Source organism: Myotis lucifugus, unplaced genomic scaffold (assembly GCF_000147115.1).
Source record: "Myotis lucifugus unplaced genomic scaffold, Myoluc2.0 scaffold_98, whole genome shotgun sequence".
NCBI lineage: Eukaryota > Metazoa > Chordata > Mammalia > Chiroptera > Vespertilionidae > Myotis > Myotis lucifugus.
Genome location: NW_005871146.1, coordinates 4,548,915 through 4,569,733, shown reverse-complemented (window position 1 = coordinate 4,569,733; position 20,819 = coordinate 4,548,915). Strand labels below are relative to the sequence as shown.

Genomic DNA, 20,819 nt, shown 5'->3' with positions numbered 1-20,819 from the left:
CCCTGCTGTGTGCTCTGGAGGGAATGGCAGCATCCTCCATACCCTCTTGAGCTTCTCGGGACATCATCCATTCTATCAGCTGTTGGCATTGTGCCCGTGAAGCCGACTGGTCTTGCTCAGAGCCTGGCAGTGTCGTTTTCTCAGAACACTAGGCAGGGGACAAGAAACAGTTCTGATAGGTCATCTCCTTTGCGCTTCCCAGCCCCGAACCCCAGGTCAGGCCCCCCCAGGAAAGGCTTTGGTGGAGAATCTATGTATGAAGGCTGTCAACCAATCTATAGGTAAGTCGGGGACTGGCCCTGGATGAATAGTTGGGGAGGGATGGATGAGGAATGAGGTGACAGGATGGGATTTTACTTACCATCTCTCTAGTCTGAGGTCTGAGGAGGGGAAAGGGACACAGTAGAAAGTACTGTTGGGTTTAATCAGAGCCCCAACCTGTCCCATCCAGGGAGGGCCATCAGGCACCAGAAGGATTTTGCCAGCATAGTGCTCCTGGACCAGCGGTATGCCCGTCCACCTATCCTGGCAAAGCTGCCAGCCTGGATCCGAGACCGTGTGGAGGTCAAAGCTACCTTTGGCCCTGCCTTTGCTGCTTTGAGGAAGGTCAGTCCTGCCTTTTCCTTCCTGAGAACACTTCCACCAAGATCCCCACCTAGTGTCTCACTGTCTTTCCCTGTCTCCCCAGTTTCATCACGAGAAGTCTGGCCTTTCCTGAGGGATGGCCGCACCCATCTGGAATGCAGACCAGCCCCTGTGGAATCCCTGGTTGCAGGATCCAGGAACAGGTGCAGAAGCCAGTAGGCGAAAATTAGGTCGATCCTGAACAAGCAGTGGCTCCTGGCCATCCTTGAGCCCGTCCCAGGGCAGTTCCCCTCCCTGAAATTGGGTCTTTCTTCCTGTTCACCACACCCAGTTGAGCCGCCCCTACCCCCCACCCCCAGCCACTTGGGCAGCTGTGGAAGCTGCACCTTCCACTTCAGCATCTGCCCGCGCTCATTTCTCAGCACCCACTTTCTCAGAGGCAAGATGGAGCAGGCCTCTCCTGCCTCTCCCTTTTCTCTCCCCTTTTAGCTAAAATTAGTGTTCTAGACCTTTACTTTTCCCTCCAAATTAAGAATATTCCCCATTTCCAGCCCCTGGTGTCATGGGCTCTTCTGCCCTCTGGCTTCTGGTTACTTTGACCCACTGCCACCTGGGGATTAAGCACCATCTCTGACAAGTCAGGCACTGAAGTCATTTGGAAGTGGGAGCAGAGCCCTGTGCGGTGCTCCCCGCCTGCTGGCCCCTAACCTGTCCCACAGCCCTCCACAGCATGCTACCTCCTGGGCTGGTTCCAGGTCCCTCCAGTCGGTGGGGCCTCTCTCCCTCTCAGCCACTTGAGCAAACTCCAAGATACCTCTTCCCCTGGCATCAGCAATTACACCAAGGGCCATTAGGCTCTCAGCAGGACTATTTTTAGATACGCTGTCTGTCACTGAGACACTTTTTCTGTGTGAAAATATCCCTCCCTCCATCTGCAACAGCTGCCCTGTTGACTACACCTCTCTTCCCTGGTCCCAGAGAAAGGGGGCTTGGTCCACTCAGCACCTTGCCCCATTGCCTGGGACCAGGGGGAGCAGGACAGGCCTTGGCTTGGAGATGTTTGCATTTCTGCACAGCTGTAGTTCCTTAATTAAAAGTGCACTGTTGGTTGATGCTCAGTTATATTTCTTTATTGATTCGTGTACTGCTGTACCTCAGTCTCAGGGAATAGAGGAGCATGCTAGTGAAGGAGGTGGGTGGAGCACAAGCAGAAAGCGAAGGCCCCCTCCCACCACCCTCAGAAGCCAGCCTCCCTGCTCCTTGAAGATGGTCCAGGCACAGACCTGGGTAGTCCTCTGTGACCCCCATCCCTCCAAGGGCAGCAGGTGCTGAGAGATCTGCAGGCCAAGGAGCCCATCCCAGCTGTTTCCATGTGAGGGCAAGAGCCTCAGCCTGGGTTTGGTGAGAAGGAGGAGCTGTTGAGCCCCTAGGATTCCCAGTCCTCCTCGTCCTCCTCTCCAGGTGGCTGCTGCGGTGGAGGCAGAGGCGGGATGGAGTCTGACATTCGGGCGAAGGCTCCTCCTGGTCCCTCGCTGGCCTCGGCCCCAGGTCCTTTCCCAGAGATGCCTGGGAGGGAAAAGGTGGAGGGTGAGGGGGGTTGTTTGGGGAGCCAGTTCACCCAGCCCCTAAAAGTCTTAGAAACAGGAAGAAAAAGGCAGAGTGTGTATGACACACCCCAGTCCCTGGCCTTGGGAAGCAGTAGTGCTCTGTCCTACCTTTGCGCCTCATGACCAGCTTGTTAAAGAGATCCGACATCAGGTCGCCGCCTTGGCCTGTGGCTCTCACTACAACAGGAAAACCATGGGTGAGGGAGGAGGAAGGGACCAGTGTGAAACCTGTTCCTGGGTGACAACCTCAGGGTTTAGTCATATTTGTCCTCTTTTTCTTCACGACTGACACACCCCAGCCCCCACAGCCATCATGTTACCACCAGCTCTTGGATCCAGCACCAGGGCACTGATGAGAACGTGGGTAACATTTGAGTACACTGTCATAGCCACCCTGAGACAGGGCATGAGTTAGCAGCCCACAGTATGGATGAGGAAACCAGCTCAGAGACACTAGGCAGTTTGCCTGGGTCACAGTGCAAAGCTCAGAAGCAAAGCGAGGACTCAAGCTCAGGACTGTTGACATCCAGGACACGTTTGCTTTATGCCAGGTGTTACATTGATGCAAGCATCACAGAAGTAATCTGTGGCCCCAAGGGGCTTGGAAAAGCAGGACTGAGCCATCAGTCCAGGTCCTCTGTCTCTCAAGTATCTCGGGTCCTGACCGTTTCCTCAGACAGCTGGCAGGGTAGATTTTCTCTTGTTTGGCCCCTACCAGCTTAGAGAGGAAAGCAGGCTCCAAATCCCAGCAGGAACCCTCCCCCAGAGGCAAGGACGTTAGGGTGGCCACGCAGGGTTTACATCAAACACCCTGGGGAATAGGGGGCAGGAGTTTGGACACTTGGGTGGCAAGGAGCACCCTATTGGAGTCTGGTGGTGGTTAAAGAGGCGGCCCTTTTCTTAGAGCCCTCCTGGAGGGGTGTAGGGTCCCCTCACCTTGCTCCTGCTCCTTCTGTTTCTTCTTTTCCAGCTTGCGCTCCTTGACACTGCGGAGCTTGGCCTTGCCGATGCCCCCAGCCTGGCGGATAGACTCCAGCAGGGTGGCCCGGCCACTGGAGGGGTCCACTACTTCCTTGGGAGCCCCCTGGACTGGAGCTGGGGGTGGGGAAGGAAGGCTGCTCAGGCAGGGCTAGGCTGTGGGACAGCCCTGCCCGGCCCACAATTCTAGGGTCCAGAGAAGCCCTCAGCAGCTGGCTGTGAGGAGGGGCTGTTCCTGAAGAGGAACCCAGCTGGTGAAGCCGGGACTTCGGTGAAGCCTGAGCTCAGGAGGTCCTGGGTCCAGGCACCGGTCCCTCTCCAATCCCCACCCAGCTTAGGTGCCGCCCTGCAGAGGTGGACCCTGGGAATTACTCATGTGCTGAGGATCTAAATGTGACACATGCCCGCTGCTGCTCCTACCTGAAGGAGACATGCTGCTGTCATCCTTGGCACCTTGACCTGGAGTGGGCACAGTCTGCGGTGGGGGTGGGGGCGGGGGAGCGCTGGCCAGCACCGCTGGAGCTGGGGGAGGTGGGGGTGGGGGTGGTGGCGGCGGAGGTGCTGTTAGGACCCCATCTTCTAGGTCTGAAACAAGTAAGAAATGTGAGGTGGCTGGGGAAGAAAGAGGCCCAATTCCCATTCGTGGTTCTCACTCACCTGGCTTGAAAGGCCCAGCCACCTCTGTGTGGAAGGCGGGCAGCTCTGGAATGGTGCCAGGGGCAGAGGGGGCAATGCCAGGGCCCAGATCAGCGCTGTACATGAGGTCATCAGCGATGCCTGGCAGGTCGGGCAGGTAGGACGGCACGTCGATCTCAGGTACTTGGCCCAGGTCAGGTACATAGAAGTAGTTCTCTGGAACCTGCAGAATTAAGTGGGGGTACATGAGTTGGGGTGCTGCAGGGGTCATGGGCCCTGCAGTTTGACCTTGGAACAGTCAGTGGGGCTCAGGTGGGATAAGGGGCTCCATAGACCCCTTGCCTAGAAAACCCTAGCAGGGCCCCACATCCTCAACCACCTATACCCCCCACCCACCCAAGCACAGTCATCTCTACCTGTTGCTCCAGCTGCTCTCTCTTGCTGATGGACAGAGGGGCATCGAATAGCTTCTCCTCTGTCTCTGCCCCCAGCATCACATGGGTCTTTGTTACAGCACCAGCCAGGGGGTCCAGGAAGACATACTTTTTGTACCTGGAGAGGTGAGGTGAGTCAGGCGATCTATCATCTGTTCTAGGCCCATGGCCCTGACCTACCTTTCCTACTTCATCAGGGACCACAGTTAGTTTGTACGGTGGATTCCCAGGCCTTACAAGGCAAAGCAAACTGGTCCTGGCCTTGCAGGCTGCAGACTTTTGCTACATCTGAGTCTGATGTCCCTGGGGCCCCCCACTAAGCCAGCCAGGACTCCCACCACCCCTTTGTAGCCCCCCTTCTGGCCATACAGGTTCTCAGTGGTGTTGAAGAGCAGCAAGGAGCTGACGGAGTTGATGTTGCTAGGAAGACCCCCGAGCCCCTCCTCAGCCTCATCCTCAGGTTCCAACTTGGTGTTCACACACACAGGGAAGTATTTCAGCTTCTCCTGGGGGTGGGGCAGAAATGTGACAGGGGGATGGTGGTTACAGGGCCAGACCAGTGACCTCCACCCCATCCCGTCAGAATCCTCTTGGGGGACGAACCCTCTGGTGGGCCCTTAGTTCCTCCCCCACATCCAGTACTGCCACTTGCCACTGGTCACGCCCTGCAAGTGTGTGAGCTGGGTGTGCCCATCAGACCTGCAGGGCCCGCTCATCCAGGGGGCGGTGCTTGCTCTGGATCCGGTGGCGGGGGCGTCTCTGCAGGCCAAAATCCTGGGCACCCGTAAAGATGGAGCTGTACTCCTGCAGGTGCTCTGGAGCGGGGTACTTGGCACTGGAGAACACCTGTGGACATGGAGAGTCTGACATCACTTTTTCAGGGGCCCCGAGAACTTCCAGAGAGCCTAGGTTTGGGATGAGGGGATTCTGAGGAGAAGGAAAGCTTGAGTTGTGGTTGGACAGTAATAGTAGGGATGTGGGCAACCTCAGAGGCACAGGGATATGGTAGAGAATGGGATATCTGTGATGGGCCGTCAGCCACAGGGACATATGGGCTACCTTGATGGCCTTCTTGCTGCCTTTGATCTTCTCAATCTTGGCCTGGGCCAAGGAGACCCTCTCCCCAATGGCCTGCAGCTGGCTCCGGCTCAGCTCTACTCGCTGGGAGATCCTGTCACGGAAAAAAATGACAGGTCCAGGGGCTGCTCCTCAAACCCCTGCAGCCTCCTGCATACCTCCTGCTTCTAACCTGCAAAAACCCAGGGACTTAAGCAAAGGGTCTTAAAAAAAAATGTTATCTGCTTATCAGGGTCAATCTTGGAACTCTCAGGTGACCTCCCAAAGATCATCCAAACTGAAGGGTCTAGAAGGTACTGCATTATGTTTCTTGGAGCTCTGGGTAGGGCTGGGCAATTACCCTGGTGCCTACACATGTCACCTGAAGGGACATTGTTCCTGCCTTCCAGAGTCTGCAGCCTCAGGCTGGGGCAAGCAGAGACAGAATCTTCATGAGTGACATGGACACAGTCACCTATTTACAGACAAGGAAACCAGAGTTCAGCAAGACTGAGTGACAAGGCTGGACCTAAATTGAAGTCCTCAACCTGTTCATGTTTCTTGTGAGTGCATCCCCAGTCCTGACCAAGGTTCTCAAGGCTATGATCTGGCTGCTCATGGGCTTCCTCCCCTTCCTTCCTACCCCAATCAGTTGGCTGCAGCAACACCTGCTGCCCGTGTATTCCCCAAACATGCCAAACTCTTGTTGCACGGCGTTTGCATCAAGTGGAATGCTGTCCCCCAATATCCACACACTGGCTTCTTCACTTCACTGCGCCCCCTCACGAAGCCTCTCTGACCACAGAATCTGAAGATGCAATGTCACTTCCCAACTCCCACCCACTCTTTCACACAGTCACTTGACGTTATGTGTCACTTGCCTACATGTGCTCCGAAGGACTGTGGACTCTGCTTTGTTCCTGGGTAATCCCAGTGCCTAGGGCAGTGCTGGACCTCTCAGGCCCCTCTGTGGTTCCTGATGACTGACACCCATGTGCCCTAAATGTAAGTGCACAGGAGCCCCACTTTCGCTGTCCCCACGTTACTCAGCAACAGCAAGGGTCTTCTCGCTGCAGCGTTAACCCTGGCTCTCGTATGCCAGTCTATCCTTCCTCCATAGGCTCCCCCACCTCCCAGAACACCAGTTCCTGCCATGACCACCACGTTCCACATTCGGAGCGGCCACATCTCTGCATTCACCTGGCAGGAGTGAGCACACAAGTGAGGCAGGAGAAATGAGGCAGAGTTGCAAGTTGAGTATCTGGGGAAAAGTGGGGAGGATATGGTGGGTGGCAGAGTGGCCTCACTGTCTCTGCGGTGGGGGACTGCAAGGTTAAGGGACTCTGAGATTTCTCTAAAAGTTGAAAGGAGCAGTCAAGACTGGCCCAGCCTTCGTAAAGCATCCCCACCCACTCTAAAAGGGTCTTGTCCCTCCAAAGAACCCACCTCTCCATCAGACAATTTCACAACCCAAGGGTCTCTGTCCTGACGAAGTCTCCCTGATTATGCCTGGCTCCTCAAGTGCCAGAGGTGGAGTGGGGTGGAGGCTGGGATACAAGCAGGCACCAAAGCAGCTTAGTTTTCCTTGACAGACTAGTCTGAGTGGGGCAGCAATGCAGACAGACGGGCAGTTTCCTTCCAACGAGAGAACGTAAAACCACCCATCTTTCCAGCATGGGCTCCCTCTTTTCCGCAGGGAGAAAGGTCTTCATCCACTGGGAAGGCATACTTGATCAAGCTGTTTCGTCCAGTTCCTACCTCTGTCACTCTGGCCCTGGGTGCTGAAGCACCTTAGTGGTTATGTAACCACTCCTCTTGGAGTCAATGTGGAGAGGGAGGGACATGAAACCCGGAGATAGGCTACTCTGTTCTGCTTCTTCCATTAAGGAGAGAAGGGCCAATTCCTTAAAATTGTAAACATCAAGCTTAACAACAAACCCTGGCAAATATCCAGAATGGATTATTAAATAGAGTGTCTGTAAGCACTTAGAAAAGGAAGAGGCAGGTCCGGGGGGCCAGCACTGTTCTAAATTCACAGCATTTCTTACTTAGACAGGGTTATTAGACTCGTGTATCGGGAAACCTTAAACACAGTGCATCTCGAGTCAGCAAGGATTTCGATGGCTTCTCACAAAATCCTGCAGACAAGATGGAGCTATGGGGGTTGGGGGAGAGAACACTTGAGAAAACAAGGCCAGATGAACAACAGTCTCTGAAGGGCACTGCAGAGAATGGGCTGATTTTGGCTGCACCAAGGTATCTGGCAGGGCCCGGTCCAGCTCAGTCAACACTGGGGATATCAAACGGGGGGTGTCAAACGGGGAGGGTCAAAAATGGTCTGCATGGTGGAACCTAGGCTCACATAATCTTGCGGCCAGAAGGATGAAATGCAAGAAACAAGATGAAATTGAGAAGGTGTGAACGGGAAGCCCAGCATTCAGGTTAAAGTCAAGCGCACAAATACAGAAGGTGGAGGCTGAACAGTAGCTCAGATGAAGAAAGGCCTAAGGTTTTGGTTAACTATAAACTCAGAATGAGCTAAAAGAATGTTAAGCAGCTTAAAAAGGAAATACAGCCCTGGCTGGTGTTTCTCAGTGGTTAGAGCATCGGCCCGCCCACTGAAGGGTGTGGGTTCAATTCCCAGTCAAGGGCTGGGTGCAGATTCAATCCCTGGCCCTGGTTGTGGCACATGTGAGAGGCAACCAATCGATGTGTCTCTCTCACATCGATGTTTCTCTCTCTCCCCTCCCTCACTTCTACTCTCTAAAAATCAATGGAAAACGTATCCGCGGGTGAGGATACATAGCTCCTGGTCTATCTTCTCCCTTTTTAATTTTTTTTTTAGAGAAGAGAAATATTGATTTGTTGTTCCACTTATTTATGCAATGGCCACCGTAAGGGTGGGGGATGGTGGCAAAAGGGCAATTGTTTGCCATTCCTGATCTACAGCCCCTGGCTTGGTGGCAAACTTCAAAGTAGGTCGGTTTCCAAGCTTATCACTGAAGCCTTGTACAATGTCCCATAGACATGGGTTAACATCTACGTAGTAGCAGAGTGACCTTGGGCAAGTCACTTAATAGGCCTATGCTTCAGTTTCTTCGGCTGAAAAGTAGGAGGAGTAGCTTCTATATTATGGAATTATCGTAAAAGTTAAAACGAACAAATGTAAGTCCAGTGTTCCTGTATTAGCTGACATATCCTAAGTACTTGGTTAACATTTGCTCTTACTAAGATGCAGAGAGGGATGAGAGACTCCAGACACTCAGGGGAAGCCAGAAGAGGCAGCGATGGGCAGACAGAGAAGAAAGTCCCAGCCAGGAAATAAATACTTTGCAAGAGACCACCATGGAGGGCAGAGGGCAGAGCAACAATAAGTCGCTCCCCGGGCTGGGGTGGGAGGCATCAAGGAGGCACCTAGGGACCACTCTGCTCCTGGTGTGACAGAGGGAGGGGGACAGATTGGCCAGGGCAGTGCTTGGGCTCCCTGTGCGGACTCTTCCAACACTGACTCTCCATCCCCCTGTTTATGAAGCCAGGCAGGCCCCTGGCCCCTGCAGTGCTGCCCTGGCTACTCACAATAAGATCAGCTCTTCACAATCAGATCGCACGCCAGTCCGCAGAGGCAGGCTGCTGAGGGGAAGGAGGCACCCACTCCTCCATAATTGCTGCCTCTCCTGCCCTGCCTGCCCTATCCCCAGGCGCAGCAGACCCTGAACCTGGGCTCTTGCCTTCACCTTTATCTTCTCCGCTCACAGGGATAATTTACAGGGATAATTAAGAATGATCTGCTAATTATGCAGGCAGCTGATTGAGTGCTTCCTAACCTGGAGAGTCCCCAGGTGCCAATCAGTAGCGAGAAACTGGCGGGGAGGGGGGGGGGGGTGGCGGCGGGGGCGTTAAGAAGTAGAAAGACAGAAAAGAGAGAAGGAAAAGGCTTTGCAGAGAAAATGGATCCTTGCCCAGGAGGAAGGGGCTGCAGCTTCCCTGGTGGGCTGACAGGAATGGCAAGTGATAGCACCCCAACTTCCACTGCAGAATCTGCCCAGCTCCTCTTCCCAGGCCACTGCAGCACCCTCTGCCTCGTCACCTAAATCTTGTGAAGAAGGTGACATCTCTGGGCAGATATTTTTGGCCTGGCTTCTCCCAGGTGAAAAGGGCAGAGAAGCCAGGGACTGGGCTGGGAGGGGGGGCTCCAGGAGAGCCCGTAAGGTACTTGTCATTCTCTCCAGTCTCTGCACAGCTCCCACTGCGGCAAAGCAGGAGAAAGGAACACCAGCTTGGAATGCTAATTTGCCATGAGCTCACCTACCTGCAGAACTGCACCCAGGTTCCACTGGGCCAAGGGGCCAGGCCTGGGCCTGAAAGGGGAGAGCAGTGGGGAGGAGAGATAGAAAGTGTCTCTTTTCTGCAAGGTTTACAAGCAGGAGGAGCATGTTTAAGGGGGGAAATTTCTAAGCTGGGGTCACATCCCACCACAAAAGCCCATTAGAAATGAAAAGCCCCCTTGCCTGTTGATGGCTACAGGATGGGGTGGGGCAGAAGAGAGAGGTTAGGTCTAGGCACTCCCCACCCCTGTCCCAGTCATCCCAGTCATCCCTTTCCCTCATCCTCATTCCCATTTTGTCATCATTGTTCCCTTCGAAATGTCTCTTATCCATCCCTCCCTGTCGGCAACTCCCCTGGACTGCAGCCTTATCCCTTCCATGCCCCGACCACACAACAGTCCCAGAATCCACTCTCGCCTCTTCTTGTCCACTCTGTGACCACTGCTTGACGAACCTTCCCAAAACGCTTCTGTCCCATCACTTCTGTGCTCAAGCACCCATCCAGGCTCCCTAAAACTCCTGGATCAAGTTCAAAGTCCTGCCTTGTTCAGAGAAGCCCCCGTGGGCCCTGACTCACTTATCCCAACTTTTCACTCACACAACCTCTTCCCTCCCACCCCACTGCAGGGAGCACGCCCACACTGCAGAAAAGAAGCCGGAAGCAAACTCTCAAGGGCACGAGATCAGAGGGGGAAGTGAGACCCACAGACGCACGGCAAGTTGAGTTCACACCCTGTTCTGTTCTGACTGTATGAGACAGGCAGCAATGTCTGTACTCTGGGAGCCAGGACACACCACATTCTGGCCTCTAAGCCTTTGGCACACATTTCTAGACCCTACCAGATGGCCTGCAGGCTCACATTCCCAGTCCTGCCCAACCACACACCCTGTCTTTCCTGTGGCCTAGTTCATGCCCCTTTCCTTCAGGAGGCCTTTCCTGACCACATGTAATAGGCATGTGATTCTCCTCGCTACCATCTACTTTTTCTTGTTCAAGTAACAGCCTCTGTTTTCGTGGCAGAACCCTTCACTCCCACAGACTCAGTCCATGGATTTCAGGGGGGCTAAACCCAGGGCTTAGGATAATGGTAATACATGTGACAGGTCGGAGCCAGTCAGTGTGTCATGCCCCTCTCTCCCCAGCATTCAGCTCTGGCATAGACAAGAGAACCAAGCTGTGCCAATGGGCGAGTGGGACTTCTGAGGAAATGCTGGACTGGAACTAGAACCTGGGAGCTCTGACCCTACTGGGGTGACCTTGCCACCACAGGAACAAGGCCTGTCTGGGAATGGGGCCAACCCAGAGGCAGAGAGCGGAGATGGAGTAAAAGCAATTCCAAGTCCTGATAACAGCATCACACCCTTCGGCTCCAAAACCTGCTCTACTGATGGGTTACTTTTTACCTAAACTACTTTAGGAAGTTCTAATTGATAAATATGCCGTCAATTCTTATTTATTTCTCTCTTCTCTAGATCCCGGGAGGCCCACAGTTTATGCTATGTAATTAAGAAACAGCCAAGACCTACTGCTTTCCTATTCCAAAATACAAGATCCTTGAGGACAGGAACCATGCCATACACATCTTTGGTATCCCTCAAGATCCAGCAATGGGGTGACCTGAAACCTGGTTTTGAGGGCTCCTCAGAGACATTCTCCCCTCCTTCAGATACTTGGAGGGCCCATACCCACTCTCAACCAACTCACCATCCCTGCCCTGGAGATCACCCCACTAAATTGTCTACAGGAGCCAAATACCAGGAAGGGAAATTAACGTATGCTAAAAATCCAATGCCCTCCTCAGAGAAAGGCAAGCATGCTGTCACAATTCCAGTGAGGAACACAAATATTCAGTCACTGGGCATGGGGCAGCCATAATCTCCAACTGTCAGCTCTTAAAGGCCTGTGTCCTCTTGCTTATGTGTTCCTTGAAAATATTTAACACAAAAATAAGCTCAAAAGGGGCACCAAACACTTTCTATAACTATTGATAGCAGCTTAATAGAGGACCACCATCGGCGGCAAATGAGCAGAGATGATATTGAGAGTGAGCACTGATTGCATACTTACTATATTCCAAGCCCTGTAATTTCTTTGCAAGTTTTAATTAACTTAATCTTTACAATAATCCTATTTGTAAGATACCATTATTATCATCACATTATAGATGAGAACACCGAGGCTTAGGGAAGTTAAATAACTCTCCCAAAGTTACAGAGCAAGCAAATGGGGAAGCCAGCTGGAGCCCAGGCAGCCTGCTCCAGAGTCAACCTCCTGAACCACTTGGGCATCGTCCCCTGGTTACATTTATATTCTGGACAGGCTCGGGCAGGCGGGCACATCGGTGGGAAGGCAGCATGCAGAAGAGTCCAGTGGATCTGGTGTTTATACCAAATCCAACTGAAGACAATGACTCCATTCTCTGTTCCAATGGGGAGGACTTTAGGAAGAGGTGGACTCACAACTGATGGAGGAGGAAGAGGTCACCTGGTGATGCAGAAGGGGATTCCTGGACTGGAGTGCAAGCAGGGTGAGGGATGACCTGGACCATGAAATCAACCTGAATCAGGCAGTCAAATACTTTACACTGGGTGCAATAAAGGGTTCCTACGTGAGGCATAATGTGGGCACCCAGGAAGATCTAACTAAGCCCATCTCAGGTTGCTTATGGCCAGAGAAAGACAGGACAAAACCTGGGACCTTTGCAAGGAAATAGCAAACACCAGTGACTCATGTTAAATAGACATTGAGTGAAAAATCGTAATAGCTTAAAAGGATTGTGCTAGATTAGCACTGGAATTAACAAAAAGCTGCCACTCACCAACTCAAAATCGCCGAACACCTCTAAGGCTCTGCCTCTTCACCAGCTTCATGAGGCGACCCCCCACCCCCTTGCCCCAGCCACACTGGCTTCCATTCAAGTCCTTCCCACCTCAGGGCTTTAGCTCATGTACTTCTTTCTTTCTGGAACATTCTTCTTCCCAACCTACCCATTCACAATAACTCCCACTCACCCTTCAGATTTTACCATGCATCTTCTTCCCTTCATATGCCTCCTCTGATTCCCCCAAGCCAAGTCAGGCCTCCCGTTAATAACTCTCAAGGTAACCTCCTTCCCAACACAGAAAGACAGTAAGAACTCCAGTGTCTGGAGCCACAATACCTGGGTGTGACCCCTGGCTCTGCCACTTGGGCAAGTCTCTTAGTCATTCTGTGCCTCAGTTTCCTCATCTATAAAATGGAGGTAACAACAGTAGCTCCTCATAAAGTTCTTGTGATGGTTAAATGAATTAATGCACTTTGGATCAATGATGGTACATGGTTAATGCTATATAAATATTACAAAATTATTTAAAAATAGATCTTATTGCATTCGACAAAATCCAACACCCATTTTTGATAAAAACTTTCAGCAAAGTGGGAATAGAGGGAACATATCTCAACATGCTAAAGGCCATATATGACAAACCTACAGACAACAGTATACTTAATGGGCAAAAACTAAAAGCATTTCCCCTAAGAACAGGAACAAGACAGGGATGTCCGCTTTCACCACTCATATTTAAACATAGTACTGGAAGTTCTAGCCACAGCGATCAGACAAGAAGAAGAAATAAGAAGCATCCAAATTGGAAATAAGGAAGTAAAACTCTCATTATTCACAGATGACATGATATTGTATATAGAAAACCCTAAAGACTCTACCAAAAACTACTAGATTTAATAAATGAATTTGGCAATGTAGCAGGTTACAAAATCAATACCCAAAAATCAATGGCTTTTTTATACACCAGTAATGAATGCTCAGAAAGAGAAACTAAACAAATAATCCCACTTACCACTGCAACAAAAAATTAAGATACTTAGGAATAAACCTAACCAAGGAGGCAAAAGACCTGTACTCGGAAAACTACAGGATGTTGAAAATAAAAGATAGAGGAAGATATAAACAAGTGGAAGCATATACCGTGTTCATGGGTTGGTAGAATCCACATCATTAAAATGTCCATAGTACCCAAGGCAATCTACAGATTCAATAAAATCCCTATTAAAATACCAACGGCATATTTCAAAGAGCTAGAACAAACTCTCCAAAAATTTATATGGCATAAAAAATGACCCCGAATAGCTGCAGCAATTTTGAGAAAGAAAAACAAAGGTGGAGTAATCACAATAACAGATTTCAAGTTATACTACAAAGCCACTGTAATCAAAACAGCCTGGTACTAGCACAAGAACAGGCATGTAGGTCAATGAAACAACAGAGAACCCAGAAATCGACCCAAGCCATTATGCTCAATTAATATTTGACAAAGGAGGCAAGAGCATGCAGTGGAGTCAAGAGAGTCTCTTTCAATAAATGATGTTGGGAAAATTGGACAGATACATGCAAGCAAAAAAAAAAAAGAAACTAGACCACCAACTTAATATCATACAAAAGAATAAACTCAAAATGGGTAAAAGACTTAAATGTAAGATATGAAACCATAAAAATCTTAGAAGAAACCATAGGCAGCATAATCTCAGACATCTCTAGTAGCAATATGTTTACAGCTACATCTCCTAAGGCAAAGGAAACTAAGGAGAAAATAAACAAATGAGACTACATCAAAATAAAAAGCTTTTGCACAGCAAAAGAAACCATCAACAAAACGAAAACAGAGCCCACTATATGGGAGAACATATTTGGCAATGATACATCTGATAAAAGGTTAATATACAAAATATATGAGGAACTCCTATAACTTAACAGAAGGAAGACAAACAATCCAATTAAAAAATGGGCAAATGACCTAAATAGACACCTCTCCAAAGTGGACAAAGAGATGACCAAGAGACATATGAAAAAATTCTCAATGTCACTGATCATCAAAGAGATGCAAATTAAAATGACAATGAGGTATCACCTCACACCTGTCAGAATGGCTACCATCAACAAATCAACAAATGACAAGTGCTGACTAGGATGTGGAGAAAGGGAACCCTAGTACACTGGTGATGGGAATGCAGACTGGTGCAACCATCATGGAAAACAGTATGGAGTTTCCTCAAAAAATTAAATATGGAACTGCCATTTGACCCAGTGATTCCACTTCTAGGAATATAGCCTAAGAAACCAGAAACACCAATCAGAAAGAATGTATGCACCCCTATGTTCATACCAAGCACAATTTAAAGTGGCTAATACTTGGAAACAGCCCAAGTGCCCATCAGTAGATGAGTGGATAAAAAAGCTGTGGTACATTTATATCATGGAATACTATGCAGCAGTAAAAAAGAAGAATCTCTTTACCCATTGAGACAGCATGGAGGGACCTGGAGAGTACCATGCTAAGTGAAATAAGTCAGTCAGAGAAAGACAAATATCACCTGATCTCACTCATATGTGGAATCTAATTAATAAAATAAACTTATGAACGGAGTGGATCCAGAGACATGGAAGCATGGAACAGAGTGTGGAATTTCAGAAGGAAGTTGGGGGGGGAAGGGGGAGAGGTAATCAACCAAAGACCTTATATGCATATACGCATAATTCATGGATACAGACAATAGGGTGCTGAAGGCCTGGGGTGGAGGGGGGTGTGGGCTGGAGGGAATCAATGGGGGGGGGGAAAGGGGATATATGTAATACTTTCAACAATAAAGAATTATCTATAATAAAAAAAAGCATAATATGCAAATCGATCAAACAATCAAACAGTAGAATAACGTCCGGACGACCACGCTATGACACACACTGGCGCCAGGTCAGCCAAGGTAATGCAATGCGATTGGTGAGGGACACCACCATCGCCCCACAATTGCCCTGCAGAGAGAGGTCCAGGCCACCCTCTGTGGGGCAATCGATGGGGGGGGGGGGGGTTCCACGATCGATCACCCTGCAGAGGGAGGCCCAGGCCACCTGGCTGGCGGTGCTGCGGGGGCGTGGGTGGGGCCTCCCTCTGTGGGGTGATCAATCTGGGGGCCCCGCGATCGATTGCCTCACAGAGGGAGGCCCAGGCCACCAGCCAGCAACGCTGTGGTGGGTGTGAGGAACTAGCCAGCAATCACCCTGCAGAGGGAAGCCCAGGTCAGCCAAGCGATTGCACCCCACACCTGTCACCCGCAGAGGGACCCTACCAGAGGGGTCCTGGATTGCGAGAGGGCACAGGCTAGGCTGAGGGACACCCCCCACCCCGTGCACAAATTTCATGCACCGGGCCTCTAGTAAAAAAATAAAAATAGGTATTATTACAATTGTAATTTAAAAACTGCCGAAACCGGTTTGGCTCAGTGGATAGAGCGTCGGCCTGCGGACTGAAAGGTCCCGGGTTCGATTCCGGTCAAGGGCATGTACCTGGGTTTCGGGCACATCCCCAGTAGGAGATGTGCAGGAGGCAGCTGATCGATGTTTCTCTCTCATCGATGTTTCTAACTCTCTATCTCTCTCCCTTCCTCTCTGTAAAAAATCAATAAAATATATAGAAAAAAAAAATTTAAAAAAAACAAACACATAATTGATTAATTACAGTCTATCTTTCCTGCCAGAGCATATCCTCTAGTTGGCCAGGGACGCTGCCTTATTCACCACTGTGACTAAGGAGAGTAGCAGTGCCTTGCACACAAGAAGTATTGAATATGTATTTGCTAACTGCAGGAATAAGTGAAGGAATAGGGCCCCCAGTGGGGGAAGAGGATGAGTTAGGAGAGCAGTGTCACCACCAGGGCCTGTGGGGCCACAGGGAACCCAGGGGGCTAAGTGGAACATTAGATAGCTCTTATGAGCACTTAGGAGAACAAGCTTCTAAGCTGGGCCCCTTGGGCACAGGGAAGCCAGGTGGGTGCCCCCAGGGCCAAGAATCACCAGAAGGGCTGCTTCTAGAGGGTGCCTTGAGAATGACTGCACAGGGTAGGGAGAAGCCCCTGATCAGGTGAGGATGGGTGGCAGCACCCACCTGCTAAAGATGTCTCCGGAGATCTTCTGTAAGTACTGCAGGGCATCTGCTACCTGCTGGATGGCCTCTTCCCGCCGCAGGTCTGGCTGGATGAGGGGCACTGTGTAGGTCTGCCCTGCCAACGAGTGCTGGGTCCTCATGGGAGTCATGATGCCTGTGGGTGGGAACCAGAGCATCAGGGCCGCCACACACTCACCCACCCCCACCTACCACAGGGCAAGGTACAGAGAGAAGACAGCACAGCCCACCCCACAAGTTCAGCCTGTACAGGCGGGGAGTTGGGAACAGCATTTGGTGGGAAGCCAGGAACCCCACAGGAGCTGGTCTTCTGTGCTTACTGAGTGAATGAAGGGAAATTGGTAGGGACAACAGAGGCTGATGAAAAGGGTTCTGAGAAGGTGCAACACTGACTGACCCCATAAGGTGCTAGGGACCCTGCTACACACCCTCATTTTACGTTATGTCATTCCAACCCCCTCAGCCTGGAAAACAAGAAAGAAACCCTTGTTGCAGAGTGAAAAAAGCCTGGAAGCAGGAGGATGGATTTGGGTGGGAGGAGGGGGGATTGCCACAGTTAACTACCAAATGGTACCCAGGTCTGGAAAACCACAGAGAAGGTGGACTCCTGGGTTCCTCTCACTTTAGCCTCTGAGGGACTGAGGGTCTGTTCCTGAGATAGGACAGGCAATGGCTCATGACTCTAGGTCAGTGATGGCGAACCTATGACATGCGTGTCAGAGGTGACATGCGAACTCATTTTTTTGGTTGATTTTTCTTTGTTAAATGGCATTTAAATATATAATATAAATATCAAAAATATAAGTCTTTGTTTTACTATGGTTGCAAATATCAAAAAATTTCTATATGTGACACGGCACCAGAGTTAAGTTAGGGTTTTTCAAAGTGCTGACACGCCGAGCTCAAAAGGTTCGCCATCACTGCTCTAGGTATAGGTGTCCAGGCTCTGCTCACCCAGGCTAGAGCTAAGGGGGGCCAGGAAGAAGAAGGGGCATGTGGGGGTGGGAAACAGGAAGGAAAAACACTCCTTCGAATTGTAAGACAGGGCAGAGTCTATTTATACTGGGTTTAATTAACTCCACTCCCTGGTGTCACTAAAGCAGCAATCACACTGCAGACAGCACGGATTTGATTGGCAAGAGATGCACCAGGCAGAATATTAAGGCAATGGGCCCCTATAAATAGGCCTAATCACAGCCCCTTGGTAGAAGATGGTGAGGAAGACACAAATCAGGCCTGGCACTGTGCCCCAGACCTGTTTTCCTAGGCACCATGTTGGAACCCCTGGTTGCAAGGGGTGTGAGTGGGGCTGAGTGAATGGCAGGGAGGGCTTGAAGTGCTATGTGACCTTGTGTAAGTTGCTTGCCTTCTCTGAATATCTGATTCTATTTCCCATTCTACACATGGAGAGGGTCACTGCTAGGTGGTTAGTCCTAATGTATCACACCAACATTTCAACAAGCAGCTGTACTCACTCCTTTGCTCCCTCTGCCCGCCTTCCCAGCCCTTCCTTCCACCCTTTGCTCCCTCTGCCCGCCTTCCCAGCCCTTCCTTCCACCCTACTTGTTCTCTCCTACCCTTCCCAGGCCAGCACTTTTCGTCATCTGAGACGATCGTTCTGCTCTCCAACTTGTTTTCCAGTAATGACATCCTCAGCTTCTCAGACCTGAACCTGCCTTGAATCCTTATCAGAGCCCAGTGTTACCTCCTCATCTCCTCACTTCCCTCCTATCAAATGACCAAAGTGGGGCCAGTTATTCCTATCTGAAGACTCTAACCCGCTGAGACTTCCCCCACTCCTTTCAAGGAGAATCCTACAGAGAGAGAGAGAGTGTGTGTATTTTAAATCCTCACCTGAGTATAATTTCCCATTGATTTTACTAGGGCCTGGGCTGGGAATGAGCTTGCAACCGAGATATGTGCCCTTGACCAGAATCGAACCCAGGATCCTTCAGTCCTCAGGCTGACGCTCTATCCACAGAGCCAAATTGGCTAGGCTAGGGCCTTTGATTTTATATTGATGCAAATTTGCTGGCCATCCTAACAGTTCTGCACTTCAGTTTTCCCTTCTGTAAGATGGGGAGGGGATTAAAAGCAGAAGACACTTTTCTGTGCACATCTTTTTTTGTTGTTGTTGTTAATCCTTACCAGAGGATATTTTTCCCATTTATTTTTTTAGAGAGAGTGGAAGGGAGGGAAGAAAGGAGAGAGGGCAAGAGGGAGAGAGAGACAGAGAAGTATCGATTGGTTGCCTCACACATTAGGTGCTGGGGATGCACCTGCAACCCACGTACGTGCCCTTGACTAGGAATCAAACCTGAGACCCTATGGTGTGTAGGCTGACGCTCTAACCACTAAGCACACTGGCCAGGGCAGTGCACATCTTGAAATGCATTCCTTGTGGTTGTTTATCACATGTCTGTGTGTATGTACACGTATGTACAAGGGGGTGATTCAGGCACAAATCTCCCAAACAAGAAAGTAACAGATCCATTCAAAAATTTAAAAAATGAGTATAACTGGCGGGTAGTTTACTCATTCTGTCTGCAAACATCTACTGATCAACTATTAGGTGCCCACCATGATCACCACAAAGATGACTAAGACAGTTTAGTAGCTATGGAGATAGCCTCAAGAACAATTCAACAGCATAGGATAAGTGCTCTAATCCAGCCATGAGCAACACTGAGGAAGGTGTGATAAACCCCTTTGGGGCCGTGGGAGTCAGGAAAAGCCTCTCAGTAGAAGCTCTACTTCCCTAGTAGGCCCAGAGAGAGCATTCCAGGTAGAAGGACAGCCTGAACAAAGGAAGTGGTTTGGTGGTGAGGGTATAACTATCCTTGACCAAGTAGCAGAAAAAAGAAAGATAAGGAGGGGCCAGATTGTGAAAAACACAATACCACGGCAAGGAGTTTGGACTGAGATCCCCAGGCTTGTGCTGTCCAACATGGTAGCCACTAGCTACATGTGGCTTGGAGCACCTGAAATGTGGATAGTCTGAACTGAGCTGTAGCATAAGGGTAAAATATACATAGAATTTAAATACTTAATGGGAAAAAAGAATGCAAGATATCTCAAAGTATTTTACAGTCCTCATTCATGAGGGATATGCTTCAAGACCCTAGGTGGATGCCTAAAACCACAGATAGTACTGAACCCTTATATACATACTTTTTCTATACATACCTATGATAAAGTTTGATTTGTAAATTAGGCACAGTAAGAAATTAACAACAACCATGAAACAATTACAACAAGATACTGTAATAAAAGTTAATGTGAATGGCTTTGGGGCAAAATAAAGGTTACTTGAACTCAAGCACTGTGGTACCTGGCAGGTGACCTGATAACCTAGTCAGCTGTTAAGTGACTAAGGGGTGGGGAGCAACCACAGAGTGGGACACCTGCGAGGTTTCATCAGGCTCCTCAAAATGGGGTGCAACTTAAAATTTGTGAGTCATTTCCGGAATTTTCCATTTAATATTTGCAAACTGTGGTTGACCCAGGATAACTGAGACCATAAAAAGCAAAACCGGGGATAAGTGGGGAACGACTGTATATATAGCAATTACATGCTGAAATGACCATATTTCAGCTATACTGAGTTAAATAAAACATATTCCTAAATTAATATCACCTGTTTCTTTAACTTTTATTTTTATCCTCACCCAAAGATAAGTTTTTATTGATTTCAGAAAGAGGGAAGGAGGGGCGGGGGAGGGAGAGAGAGAATAAGAGACCCATCGGCTGCCTCCCGCGCGCGCCAGGGGATCGAACCCACAACCTAGTTCTGTGCCCTGACCGGGATGGCGCTCCAACCAGCCGAGTCGCCGGGCTGGGCTCTTTTTACGTTTAGAATCACATTTGTGGCTCACATATTCCTAACGAGCAGCACTACCTTGGAGAATCGGGTAAGAACCACGGACTCTTTCAGAAAATGAACCTACACCACCCCGTCTCTCCAAAGCTGCTTATAATGCCGGAAGCGCATGGATCCTCCCGCACACCCTCTCGGAGCACCGGCCCCCAGGCCAGGAACCCGTGCGCGGGCAGCGGGGACCGCGCGGAGGGGCCAGGGGGCAGGGCGAGCCCGCCCGCGGGGCCCGGGAGCCGCCGAAGGTCCGGGGACTCGGCCGCCGCTTTCAGGAGCCCCGCCCGCGGGCGGAAGGCGCGTGAGGTGAGGCCGGGTGGTCCCTATAAGGAAGTAAAACCCGCCTTGGGCCCGGCCGGTCCCCCCGCGGGGTCTC

At 50.3% G+C, this 20,819-nt stretch overlaps 2 protein-coding genes across 4 annotated transcripts in view; one reads left to right on the top strand and one right to left on the bottom strand.

Annotated features, from left to right (window-relative positions):
* LOC102432435 (putative ATP-dependent RNA helicase DDX11-like protein 8) overlaps positions 1 to 1,703 on the top strand; it is a 45,446-nt gene extending 43,743 nt beyond the window's left edge. The window contains 3 exon segments of the mRNA XM_023756735.1: positions 203 to 281; positions 452 to 651; positions 653 to 1,703. Coding sequence (XP_023612503.1) covers positions 203 to 281; positions 452 to 651; positions 653 to 718 — 345 coding nt within the window. The 3' untranslated portion in view covers positions 719 to 1,703.
* On the bottom strand, positions 1,694 to 20,610 carry WASHC1 (WASH complex subunit 1). Of its 3 annotated transcripts, none has more exons than XM_023756736.1 (11): positions 20,471 to 20,610; positions 16,555 to 16,708; positions 5,300 to 5,411; positions 4,940 to 5,167; positions 4,610 to 4,746; positions 4,223 to 4,358; positions 3,828 to 4,029; positions 3,591 to 3,755; positions 3,129 to 3,287; positions 2,301 to 2,369; positions 1,694 to 2,151 (listed from the first exon to the last, which is right to left on the bottom strand). In XM_023756736.1, the coding sequence occupies exons 2-11, from the start codon at positions 16,701 to 16,703 to the stop codon at positions 2,012 to 2,014; spliced, it is 1,497 nt and encodes a 498-aa protein (XP_023612504.1). In that variant the 5' UTR covers positions 16,704 to 16,708; positions 20,471 to 20,610; the 3' UTR covers positions 1,694 to 2,011. The 3 variants fall into 3 exon arrangements, with proteins under 3 accessions (XP_023612504.1, XP_023612505.1, XP_023612506.1); XM_023756737.1 differs by lacking the exon at positions 20,471 to 20,610 and adding an exon at positions 16,893 to 16,899; XM_023756738.1 differs by lacking the exon at positions 20,471 to 20,610 and having other exon boundaries at positions 4,940 to 5,086.
* Positions 20,611 to 20,819: the final 209 nt, after the last annotated feature.